General features: G+C 35.2%; 3 protein-coding genes across 3 annotated transcripts; 1 reads left to right on the top strand and 2 right to left on the bottom strand.

Moving 5' to 3' along the window:
* Positions 1-758: 758 nt before the first annotated feature.
* Positions 759-6338, top strand: LOC108203863 (CSC1-like protein ERD4). The gene is made up of 6 exons (XM_017373070.2): positions 759-1182; positions 3279-3421; positions 3539-3814; positions 4058-4902; positions 5367-5622; positions 5765-6338. Exons 1-6 carry the CDS (start codon positions 912-914, stop codon positions 6140-6142), a joined length of 2169 nt encoding a protein of 722 aa, XP_017228559.1. The 5' UTR covers positions 759-911; the 3' UTR covers positions 6143-6338.
* On the bottom strand, positions 6218-7683 carry LOC108203878 (UDP-glycosyltransferase 91C1). Its single transcript, XM_017373083.2, has one exon. It carries the CDS (start codon positions 7681-7683, stop codon positions 6268-6270), a length of 1416 nt encoding a protein of 471 aa, XP_017228572.1. The 3' UTR covers positions 6218-6267.
* A 407-nt stretch (positions 7684-8090) lies between these two features.
* LOC108203869 (phospholipase A1-Igamma1, chloroplastic) lies at positions 8091-9666 on the bottom strand. Its single transcript, XM_017373075.2, has one exon. The coding sequence runs from the start codon at positions 9607-9609 to the stop codon at positions 8104-8106; it is 1506 nt and encodes a 501-aa protein (XP_017228564.1). The 5' UTR covers positions 9610-9666; the 3' UTR covers positions 8091-8103.
* Positions 9667-12835: the final 3169 nt, after the last annotated feature.

The raw sequence follows: 12835 nt of genomic DNA, 5'->3' as shown, positions 1-12835 counted from the left end.
TTTAAAAATAGTACCATGTTATGACAAAAAAATAAAAAAAATAATATGTTATTAATATTTAAGTTGTTACAAATATGATATATCAGTTTAATATGATAATAAATGATGTGTAATATTCCTACATATTTTTTACCGGTAGAGGTTCGATGCTATAATTATAGATAAGGACTGGGTATGGTTGAAGTGTCGTTTTTTGAAGACGTTTACTATAATTTTTATTTTTGATAAGCCAACTAACCTTCTTTAGCTAATGATTTTTTATGGTTGGAGATGCTATGAGAAGCTAGCATAAACTGCGAACCAAAGCATTATACACAATTAATTTTTTAAGGCTGGAAAATATATTAGTTTAAGAAAAGAGGTTAAAGATATATTGATAATTAATTAATAATATAATATAAAATAAAAGTTAATAATATAATATCTTAAGGTGAAAGTAAAGTGGAGGGTATCATCAGATCAATCACAATACCCGATTATAACGTGATACATGATAGAAACAATGTTTGAATTTTGTCAAGTTTGAACAAAAACTATAATATTTCCTTTCAAAAAAAAGGAAAAAAGAACAAAAACCATAATTTTGTAAATCATTTTCTCACATAGTTCCCTCCGAGTTGCATTTGTATAACTTTTTCCAGCTCTAACAACTTGTTGTCTTTCTCTTTTCTTCTTGTCATCATCACCCAAGCTAGCAATACACTTAACGAATATATATAACTTCTAACAACCATCACAGCACACACATATATATATCAACACATATTCATTACTTTTGTCTCCGACTTTGCACATTGTTTAAGCTTCCCAACACCCTTATTCTTTTAACCTCTTCTTGTTTATTTTATTACATGCACATCTTCACAAACCACGTTTACACCCCCGCATTTGCGTTGTAGAAGAATGCCCAGATGGATTTGAGCTCCTTCTTGACGTCCTTGGCGACGTCGTTCATCATTTTTCTACTTCTCATGCTGGTGTTTTCTTGGTTGTCAAAGAAACCTGGGAATAATGTGGTTTATTATCCTAACCGGATCTTGAAGGGGCTGGATCCGTATGATGCAGGCTACAAGACCCGGAACCCGTTTACCTGGATCCAGGAAGCTTTTTCGTCTACTGAAAAAGATGTTATTTGTATTTCTGGAGTTGATTCTGCTGTCTACTTTGTCTTTTTGGCTACTGGTATGATTTCTGCTGGTGTTTATTCATATTTATTTTGCTGAAAATATATTATTGTGTTTTCTTTTCTTTTGAAAGATGCAACCTTTAGGTACATCATTCTGATTTAAGTTATTAATGTACAGACTTGGATTGTTTGTGTTGACAAAAAGTATTATTTGGTGTTCTATTTCTGATTTGGGAAAGTGTTAGCTAGATTATATGTAAGAAGATTATTAAAATAATTTGCTGTTAAAATCTCAGCAAGTCAGTTAGGTGCGGGCGCAAACCCTAATTTCCCCTCCTCTGTCCCTTTCTTTGCTTAATAGCAGCGGGGGCTTCCACCGGATCTCTACTGGTGGAAAGCCCCAAAATTTTTTATTTCTCTTCTTTTGTGTTTGCTTTTTTCTTCCAATAAAACTTCTTTGGCATTTGTTTTTCCGGATCTAAGGATTCAAAACCTTTTCCGATTTGGCCTTCTTTTCTAAGATCTCAATTCCACGGAACTACGGATTTCTCGTTCTTCCCGGTGCTTTTATCCTTGAAAGTGGCCCGAGTTATCGTGTTTCTGTGAGTTTTGTTCCCCAGATCTAAGATTGACTTGGTTTAGCCAATATTTCATTTACGCATTTGGTTGTTAGGTTATCACGTTTGGTTTGGTTTTTTGTTGTCTCACCGTTTGTGTGAGTTTTGTTATTTTCTCACCGTTTGTGTGAGTATGATGTTTGATTTAGTAATAGAAATTGTCAAGGGATTGCATTCTCAGTCGATAGCTCAAACTGTTTGTGACGGAAGCGAAAGTGACGAAGTTTGTGTAGATATCATCTTCAACAAATCACGTGATTTTATCTCCAAGATGAATGGATTAATCAGTGATTGTTTCTGTATTTTGTTTGTTCGACGCGACTGTTTATGTAGATGCCGTATGGCTTTTTATTATTGAATTAACTCATTTATCAAAAAAAAAAAAATAATTTGCTGTTGTTACTTTTTCAATTATATTAATTTATACAATTTGCATAGTTAAATAATTTTTTAAAATCATGTACAGCACTTTATTTCCAATAATAGCACTGCTTTCTTGACTTTTATAGTAGCCGGCTTAAGATTTTGCTAGATTGGTTGCTGAACATTTGGGGTGATGTGCTTTCCACAAATTTGTAATAATTGAGCTTCAATTATCAACTAACTTCAAAGAAAGCCAACTTTACTTTGTATTGCCGTTTGGGTGAGCTTAAAATAAGTGCTTATTGCTTAAAATAAATAAGTGGAGTAGAAGTTAGAAGCAAGATAAGACTTATAAGTGATTAAAGTGTTTGGGAAATAAGCAGAAGTCCTAAGACAAAAGCTAGCATTCCTAGCTTTTTATAAGTGCTTCTTGACTTATTACACAAACGGTACGAATAAGTGCTCATAACTTATAATCCAGAAGTTGGACTTAAAAGTCCGAAACAAACACCCTATAATGCACATCAACTTTGATGATAGTTTAGTTTTTTTATTTAGTTGCATCTTTCCCCCAAATTCAAATAATCTTTTGGTATGTACTGTCTACTTTTGCATAATTTAATGGCAAGTTAACTGCACATCAAGGTTAAGTTGGAAATTAGTAGCATAACTTGATGTAGTTAAAAGAAGAATTCATGAGGCATTGAAGAATTATCAGCAGAATCTGTCAGGAATATAACAGACTATTAGAAGAATTCATGTGAAATCAGTACATTATAAGAATAGATAAGTGGAAATTAGGAATCTGTAAACCGGATTATTTAGCCTGTAGATGCTGTTCAATTGATAAACAGAGTGAGGAATCTGAGTACCAAAAAACCTTCAAGAATTCTAAAATTTGGAGCCAAGTTCTCGGCTTTATAAATTATATGAATAGCTCAAGCTCATCTTGATTATCGTCTGAGTTGATATTGAATACTGAGTCAAGCTTGAATAACTCGTGAACACTTTGACTAATTTACGTCCCTATGCAAGGCGTTAGTAGCTTCATATTGATAAATTTAATGAATTTTACAATGTCTGCATTCTGCAACCTGAAATCGAGGCTTGTTTTTTTTTTTTTTTACGTAAAACCATTTTGTGCTCCAATATTTATTAGTTTTTATTTTCAGCATTGGGGATATTGGTCTTTGCTGGCCTTATACTACTACCTCTGCTTCTCCCGCTGGCTGTTACAGATCACGGTAAAAGCAACAAGACTACCAGCAATGGGACTTTTACCGACCTTGACAAATTATCTATGGGAAACATCAAAGTAAGTTTGACACTTACTTGTTCCTCTCACTATCTATGGGAAACATCTAAGTAATGTTTAATGCATTAGCTCTCATTTTGTTATGAACTTAATATGGTTTCCCAACTATGGTTGCAGGAAAAAAGTAATCGGTTATGGGGATTTGTCTTTGCTGTCTATTGGTTTTCATTTGTAACATATTACTTATTATGGAAGGCATACAGTCATGTATCTGATTTGAGAGCTGCGGCACTTAAGTCTCCTGAAGTGAAAGCTGAGCAATTTGCTGTTCTAGTTAGAGACATACCTGCTCCTCCTGCAGGTCAGACTAGAAAGGAGCAAGTTGACTCATATTTTAAAGCACTTTATCTCGATACATTTTACAGATCAATGGTGGTTACAGACAACGAGAAGGTAAATGTATCAATCAAGTTAGCTCTATGTTAATGTCATGTGTGGACATTTTTCATTGTGTGCTAAGTTTACTTTGTTGCACATATGATGATGCTTTCTTATCAACATATATTACACACATGGTACACACATTAAATCAAATATAAGAGGCAGGTTGATCATATCTCAGCACTCTATTTGTTCCTCTAATGCAATTTTGTAGGTTAACAGAATTTTTAGCTTAATATTCTTTTATTTGGTTAGGTCGACGAGATATGGCAGGAGTTGGAAGGGTACAAAAAGAAGCTTGCACATGCTGAAGCTGTATATGCGGAGTCTAAAGAAAAAGGCAAGCCTGAGGGAACGAGGCCAAAGAACAGAACTGGTTTCCTTGGTCTCATTGGTGCTAAGGTAGATACAATAGACTACTGTACTAAAAAAATTGATGAGCTTATACCCAAATTAGAAGCTGAACAGAAAGTGGTTCTAAGAGAGAAACAGCAAGCTTCAGCTCTTGTTTTCTTCAAAAGCAGGCTAAGTGCAGCATCTGCAGCTCAGAACCTACATGCCCGTATGGTTGACACATGGACTGTTGTAAATGCTCCTGAACCCCGTCAAGTTATATGGAGTAATCTTCCAAAACAGTTCTATAGTAGGCAGATGAGGCAGTATGTGGTTTATTTCATTGTCTTTCTGACTATAGCTTTCTACATGATTCCAATTGGACTAGTTTCTGCATTTACCACTCTAGCAAACCTGAAAAAAATAATCCCATTTATAAAGCCAGTGGTGAAGCAGGATGCACTTAGAACGGTGTTAGAAGCCTACCTTCCTCAGCTAGCGCTTATTATTTTTCTATCTATGCTGCCAAAATTGCTATTATTTTTATCCAAGGCTGAGGGCATTCCTTCAGAAAGCCATGCTGTGAGGGCCGCCTCTGGGAAATATTTTTATTTCTCTGTGTTGAATGTATTTATTGGTGTTACACTGGGTGGAACTCTTTTCAGTACATTCAAAACCATCCAGAAAAGTCCAGACGATATTATTCCTCTGCTAGCGAAAAGCCTTCCTGGAAATGCAACGTTCTTCTTGACTTTTGTGGCTCTCAAGTAAGATACATCTTCAATTTCGTGCCATCTTCATTTTTACTTTATGATAATTGCCTTTGGTTGGCAATTATTAATGCCGTGTAGAAGCTATTACCAGACTGTTACATATACATCATATCAGGCACAAATGAAAAGTCCATAATGTGCATATGAATCATCATATGGAGTATTCTGCTTTCCAGTACTCAACTATATAGTTTTCAAAGGAGATGAATGTAGTCACTTGCACACATATTTTTACCATTGTACTTGTTTGTTAATTGTGTGAGGGTCGAAATGTCTTCTGTACTTCTCGCCAGAGTACATACTGTTCAAATTTGTACATCCTTATTATGTTCCAGGCATATTACATGACAAATTTTCCTTTTTATTTGTCACTTATGGAGGAGAATTTACCAGAAGAGAAATCTCATATTTTTAAGTCCATGAGAGGTAAGTGATGTTTTAACTTTCAATACCTGCAGGTTCTTTGTCGGCTATGGGCTTGAGCTCTCCAGATTAGTTCCTTTAATCATATTTCACCTAAAGAGGAAGTATTTATGTAAAACTGAGGCCGAATTGAAGGAAGCTTGGACTCCTGGTGACCTTAATTATGCCACTAGAATCCCTGGTGATCTGCTCATTCTTACAATCGTCTTCTGCTATAGTGTGATTGCTCCTATTATAATTCTATTCGGGGTGATATACTTTGGCGTGGGTTGGCTCGTTCTTCGGAATCAGGTAACAACCATAGTTTATTTAGCATTCTATCTCATTATTAACTGCCACTTGAGTTGGTTACCTTATTATAAACACAGCACACGATTAAATTTTTTATTTACCTTGGTTCCAAAAGTTTCTGATAACAATTCTACTAAACCAGGTACTAAAAGTCTTTGTTCCCTCGTATGAAAGCTACGGACAGATGTGGCCTCACATACATACTCGCATTGTTGCAGCCTTGATCCTGTTCCAACTCACCATGTTTGGTTACTTTGGAGTGAACAAGTTCTATTACACGCCAATTCTAATACCGCTACCAATCTTTTCCTTCATTTTTGCATATGTTTGCTCCAAGAAATTATATAGATCATTCCACGACACAGCACTGGAGGTTGCTCGGGAAGATCTGAAGGAAGAACCTGACATGGAATTCGTATTCAAATCATTCATTCCGCCCCCTTTGGCTGCAGAGAAGCCAGATGATGATCAGTTTGAAGATGCTTTGTCACAAATTTCCAGGAGTGCTTCCTTAGCTTGATGAACATAATAATAAAGATTATAGTGGTTTGTAGTTTGCGCATGGCTAACAGTACAGAGCACATTTACAAGTGTATAGTTTCTTAAGCGTACATGTATTTGCTTTACTTTCATTATATTTGTTCATTACATTAGATGGGAGGCCCTAATACTTTCAAGTTGTGATACAAAATTTGCTATGTATTTGTCATTCTCGACCCCTTCTGCAAATAAGTCCTTGATCTCTTTTGCATTGTTCCTCACTGATTCGCCCTCTTGACTCACCATAGCCATTCTCAACAAATCTGCAACTGAGTCAATTGTGAATGTTCCATCTTTCTCGTTCCTAGGAATTTCAAAACCAACTTTTTTTCTGTTCAAAAGCCTAGCATTTATTCCCTGGTCATTCATTACTGGAAAAAGTATTAGAACTCGGCCATATCCAAGTGCCTCAATGACTGAGTTCCAACCACAATGAGTCAAGAAACCTCCAACAGCTGAATGACTAAGTATCTTCACCTGTGGAACCCATCCAACATGAACGATCCCTCGACCTCTGACTCGTTGAATGAACCCTTCAGGAAGTACTTGAAGCTGTGATCCATTCCCCAACCAGGGAGGCTCTCTTAGGACCCAAAAGAAGGGCAGCTCAGAGCGCTCCAATGCATAAGCCAACTGACTCAATTCCTCCTGGCTCAGCACTGCCTCACTCCCTAGTGCAACATATAAAACACAATTGACCTTCTGCTTGTCCAGCCATTCCTTAATATAACCACACTCATCATCATCATAATCGAATTCATTACTAGATGGTGGCAAAAGTCCCACTGGTACAACTGGTTTCTTGTAAAGCTCAGAAACCAGATGCAACCATTCAGGCTCAAACTCAATACTAGTTCTAATCAATACCAAGTCACATCCAGCTATGGAAGCGCCAAATCTTACTGAATCAGATGTACGTGATTCATTCCCAGATTCACCATCAAAATTCTTCATGACCTCATGGAGGCGATAAGCAACATCAGATTCAAATGGAACCCATTTAGGCACCACAGTATAATCTTCACCTTTTAATCTTCCATCCTCCCCACTCATCAAAAATGAAGGTGGTCCTAGAAAACCCATAAAAGCAGCACTGAATAGACACAGATAAGCTGTTGAAATACCAAGCTCAGCTGCAAGTGAAGGTAACCAAAAAGAAGCATAGTCATATAGTATCCAATCTGGCTTTGGCCTTGAATTTTCAAGAAAGGTTAATAAATCTGATTTTAGTAAATCAAAGGCTATTTTCAAGAACTGGGCTTTCGAGTTTGGTATGTCCATCGAAGATTCTTCATGTGGAGATAAGTTCTCAACTTGCGGTAATGGAAAGGTGACTAAATCAATAAGATGGACTAAATCTGAAGGTATTTTTGGGAGCCTTTGGATGTTTCTTGGGGTGGAAATAAATGAAATTTTATGACCTTTTCGCGCTAGTATCTTGGCCAGGCGAAGAGAAGGTCCAAGATGTCCTATTGCTAGCCATGGAAACATTACTATATGCAGAACATTGTTTTTCTCCATGAATACAGAAAGACAGAGATATTCAAGTTACTTGAATCTGTTACAAAATTTATACAATTCTAGGATAAGATAATGAGTGCTACTATTATTGCAATTTGAATAGGATGAATGTCTTAATGTAGTTGGTCAATATGGGGGGCTGAATTATTTTATCCTGTCCTTGTCTAATCTTAGCTGACTATATATCTATGTTCATATGCTGCAATTCTTTTGTCTTCCTCTGGTGCATCCCACTTGTATATAGTTAGAGAGCCCGTTTGGCTAAGGTTAAAATTGTGACTTATGACTTAACGTGACTTAATGTGATAAGCTGAGAGGTTAAAATGTCTGTTTGGTTATTATCTTTTCAATGTCCGTTTGGATGATAGACAAAGATCTTTAATTATCTTCATACTGGAATCCAAGTATTATATGAATGATTCAAGCTCCTTGATAATTAGATTCTAAGTGATGAAATACATTATACTGTCCTTCACTAGTAGGTGAAGGCACATCTTCAGGGTCCCTTTCGGGTTTTACCCACCTTCCATGATCATTACATACTAACCCCTTGTTAGCCATTTGATACCAAAAATGTGGAATTCTTAATTCTTCCACTAGCATATCGCATGCCTTGTTTACCAGTGCAACATCCCTTCTAGCTTCTGTCCGGAACGATGACTCTGTGCTCACAAATCCATCCACCAGATGAAGGTATGTTTCCAGGCTATGGTACCCTAGTACGTTGAATCCTCGTTTAAGGTAAGGTGAAGCGCGAACATCAAGCTTCAGTTCAGCTCCAACATGTGCATAAACCCACTCTAGTGTCCCAGTTATGTCATCAAATTTCTGCAGGCTTTCATTAAGCACAATCCCAGGCATCCGAGGCACAAAATCCTGCTTCACAACAATCCGCAATGTCTTGACCCCTTTCTGATGCAACTCGTCTCTAAATGCTATATTCCCAACTCTAGGCGCCCCAAATGAAACCACCGTGATGGGCACATTAGGAACAAGAGTCGCGGTCTCATACGCGTTGAGCACTGCCAATGCGCCACCAAGACTGTGGCCAGTCACTGTAATGCTCACCTCCTCACCTCTTTCTTTGTACAATTTCACCAGCCTTTTCAGTTCTGTTATAACTTGTTCCGAGGCACTCGACTTGTTATACCTAGTGTACTCGTTTTTCGCCTTGTAAATGCTTAGGAATCCATGTTCTACTTTCGCTTCCCCTGCTCCAATAGGCTCTAATTTCCTCTGTAAATCCTCGTACCACTCTGTTGGCGCCACAGTGCCTCGCCACGCCACAACTATATCTCTTCTCCCAATTCTCCTAGACTCCTTGTCATCACTCACCGCAACATACCCCATCCAATTCGAGTCCCGGCTCCACGAGTCCATGACGTGGGATTTCTTTAGCCATTGAGGAACGTCAACGTGTGACATGGCGTAAATGTACTTAGAAACATTGTAGTTATGGTAATGAAGTCCTAGTTTATTTAACAAATTGTTTCGACTGAACCTACAACTCCCACAATACTCCGAGAAGGAATCGAAGTCGAAAGCATCATAAGTAGCTTGCGCGAACTCCCCGTACTTAAGAATCTCACGTCTAAGACAGGGGTGCAGAGGATCAAGAAGATCTCCCCAGCCAGAAGAGCCCTGAATTTGGCGCCATTTGTCCGAAATATCTTCCTTAGGTGACAAAATTGGCTTATCATGTGAATTAATCATTGTCCTTAAGCTCTTTGGCTTTGGTTTCTCAATATGAAGATGCAACATGTGGGAGACTGATTCTGCTAAACGGGTGGTCATTTTTGAAGGTTTTTGAGCCTCTTGTGTAGCTTCTTGAAAGGCTCGAACCCTCGACCTCGGGCCGCGATTTGCAGTTTGGTAGTCGTTGCTAAGCGGAAAGTTGTGGTGACATATGTTCATGGTAGCAGCCATTTGATGGAAGTTGAGTTTGGAAGAGGTGTGAGTTTGTTTGATTTGAGAGAGAACGATAAGCAGGCAGAATATATATAGAGGCCAGAGGGAGTGAAGTTAGGCAGAATAGTTAACGAGTTGAATATTTTGATCACGCGTCACGCGTGGGGGAATTTGGTTATATCCATGTGCAGTCAAACACTTTCACCAGGAAACATCCGAGTGGAATGATTTATTTATCTAATCACTAATAAGCAAGTTAAAGCAACAAATAAATAATTACTCCCATCATTAATCCTAATTTAGATGGATCTTTTTCCGAAATCTTTTTATCTTATATTAGTTGAGTTTTTCTCTTCCGATAGAAAATAAAATTTTAATTTTTCAATATTATCCTTTATTATATGTATTTATCATTTAAATAATATTTTTTTATTTTGAAATATAAATCTTCGACATTTTAACACACATTTCTCTATTTTTGACCGTATAGTCGAATCATTTGAAATTTCTTGATATACGTAAAATCAAACAACCTATATTTTAAAATAAATATAATATTATAAAATTCAATTAAATAAATATGAGTAGAAATTGAATAAGGTACAACCATTTAAAATTTCTTGATATATGTAAGACTAACAAACTATAAAAATTAGTGAAATACTCATATGAGTAGAGATTTAATAAGACATTATCATTTAAAACTTCTTAATATGCGTAAACTGAACAAAAAAAAAGTCTATCTTAATTGAGATATAAAAAAGTCGATCCCCTTTAAAAATAAATAGTATTTGTTTAATGAAGTCAATTGTAGAGACCAGAATAAATAAAAAATTATTTTCATTTATAAATTAGAAATATTTATAGATGATTTATACTCAAATAAAATATATATAAATATTATTCCTCCACCATCATATAATACAAATTATTTTTAAAATATATTACATTATAACATCATTCATAATTTTCATCTTATCCATATTATTACTTTGATTTGAGGAATAATTTTAAGACAAGCTTTTGTTACAAGTAAAATTGGTGAAAGAAAATTCATTTTTGTTTTTAGAAGTAAATATAACAATGATATTAAAATTTGAGATAAATAGATATTGTCATGAGACTGAGGGAATATCGAAAGAATCGGATATAGGTTTAAACATAGTATTAGTTCGAACTCAATGTCAACTAGAGTTGCGCGGAATCTTACCTAGCTATAATGGGGACAAAGAAAATGTTGTTATTAAAAAAATGATTGAAAACGTTCACATGCTAATTTTACTAATATTTCGCTGACTAGGAAATTCTTTACTGACTGCTTTTTTGTTTGTTTGTAATTTGGAATTTTCAAATTACTCCGTCCACATTTTGTTGAGCTTTGTGACTTCTTTTCTCTAAATATTTTCTTCGCCTACTATGTATATTTGATATAATAATGAGCAGCTTAATTTATAAACAAAAAACCTATATCCTAATTCAATACATAAATATACACTATCAATATACTTATATAAAGGAGAAGCGAGGGGCGTGTAGGTGGCGTCTCTCACATCGCTCAGTTCTATTTTTCTAATTTTCAGGAATTTTTGGATAAAAAATATCAAAAATTAAAACTACCTTTTTTAGTTTCGGATATATTAGAAGCAAGTTTCAGAATATGATTTTGTTTCAAATTATTTATGGAATATAGCAGCTTGAAAGTTTTAATCTGATATACTTATATAAAGGAGAAGCGAGGGGCGTGTAGGTGCCGTCTCTGGTCTCTCACATCGCTCAGTTCTATTTTTCTAATTTTCAGGAATTTTTGGATAAAAAATATCAAAAATTAAAACTACCTTTTTTAGTTTCGGATATATTAGAAGCAAGTTTCAGAATATGATTTTGTTTCAAATTATTTATGGAATATAGCAGTTTGAAAGTTTTAATCTGATTTTGTTTCAGATTATTTAATTATGGGAAAAAATAACACACAAGTCTCTCTGCACCTATAAATACCCCTTAGGTTGTAGGGTTTTGGATCATCTAAACACAACCTTCTCCCTTTATACCACAACCCTAACTCTCTCTGGTGATAGTTCTCTTGCTCGATTTCTAACCCGGTGCCGTTCTTCTGCAACGATAAGTAAAGGCTGTTTATATGGTATTAAAAAATATAAAGATTGTTGCAAGCAACGGTAGTTATAGACCGCTACGTGAGAGTCGACAAATCCAAACACGGGAGAAGAATATAGTCTTGACATGATATTGATGGATGATATCAATAAAATAACTATTAGTGATGTATGTTTGTTGGTTATATTTTTATAATATTTGTTTTATTCATCGGACATGTTTGTTGTTAATTTTTATATGACTTATTTTGTACACAGGAAAAAATTATTAATGCATTATCTGTTTGCTCCGTTCAAACAACTTTTAAGTGAAGACTGTTCATACAGTATTAAAAAATATAGGTTGTTACAAGTATGGGTAGTTATAGACTGCTATCTCACGGATTTAAGTTAGATGTTTTTGTGCACAATTAATCCAAAAAAATTGGAGGAAGGTGACAATGTAAGAAAATGATTACTTTTTAAAAAACAAAAACACAAATAAAATTAAGATTCGTCGTGCTTTGAATTGTTAATTACGTGTAGAAATTTATTTTCATTTTTTCAACATGAATTATAGTTCAATTTTGCAATTTTATATATTAGTATTGGTATTACATCAAGATTTTTATATTATAAAATTTATTTTATCCTACAAATATTAATTTTTAATCATTAATATACTTTTTATAAACAGACACAAAATTATTGCATTATACAATTATTATTATTGAATTATTAATATAATTTTTATAGGCCGCCGCAACGCGCGGCTTCTCAACTATTATATTATATGATATAATAACTGCTAGAGAAAAATTATTTGGGGTTCCACTTTTTTTTTTTGGAGTTCCCAGAGTTTCAATCCTGACCCTTCATTTCATTCTCATCTAACGGCTGTAGTTTAACTAGAATTTTATAAAATTTAAAAATTAACTACTTTATCTTTCCAAATTAAGCGTTCACTCATTTCTTCTACGATCGTAGCGTCAATTATTTTGTTGCTGAGTTTATGGGAGAGATATTATCCTGCATTTGTTCTGCAACCTTTTCAGTGGTGAAATTTCTCTCTTTGTTCTGCAACGACATTCTCCATCGGACGAACAACATGTCTAACAATGAAAAAGATGTACTCCCTCCGTCCCACCCATTTC

Source organism: Daucus carota, chromosome 1, assembly GCF_001625215.2.
Source record: "Daucus carota subsp. sativus chromosome 1, DH1 v3.0, whole genome shotgun sequence".
Taxonomy (NCBI): domain Eukaryota; kingdom Viridiplantae; phylum Streptophyta; class Magnoliopsida; order Apiales; family Apiaceae; genus Daucus; species Daucus carota.
The sequence above is the reverse complement of the archived record's forward strand: the minus strand, read 5'-3'. Positions and strand labels throughout refer to the sequence as shown.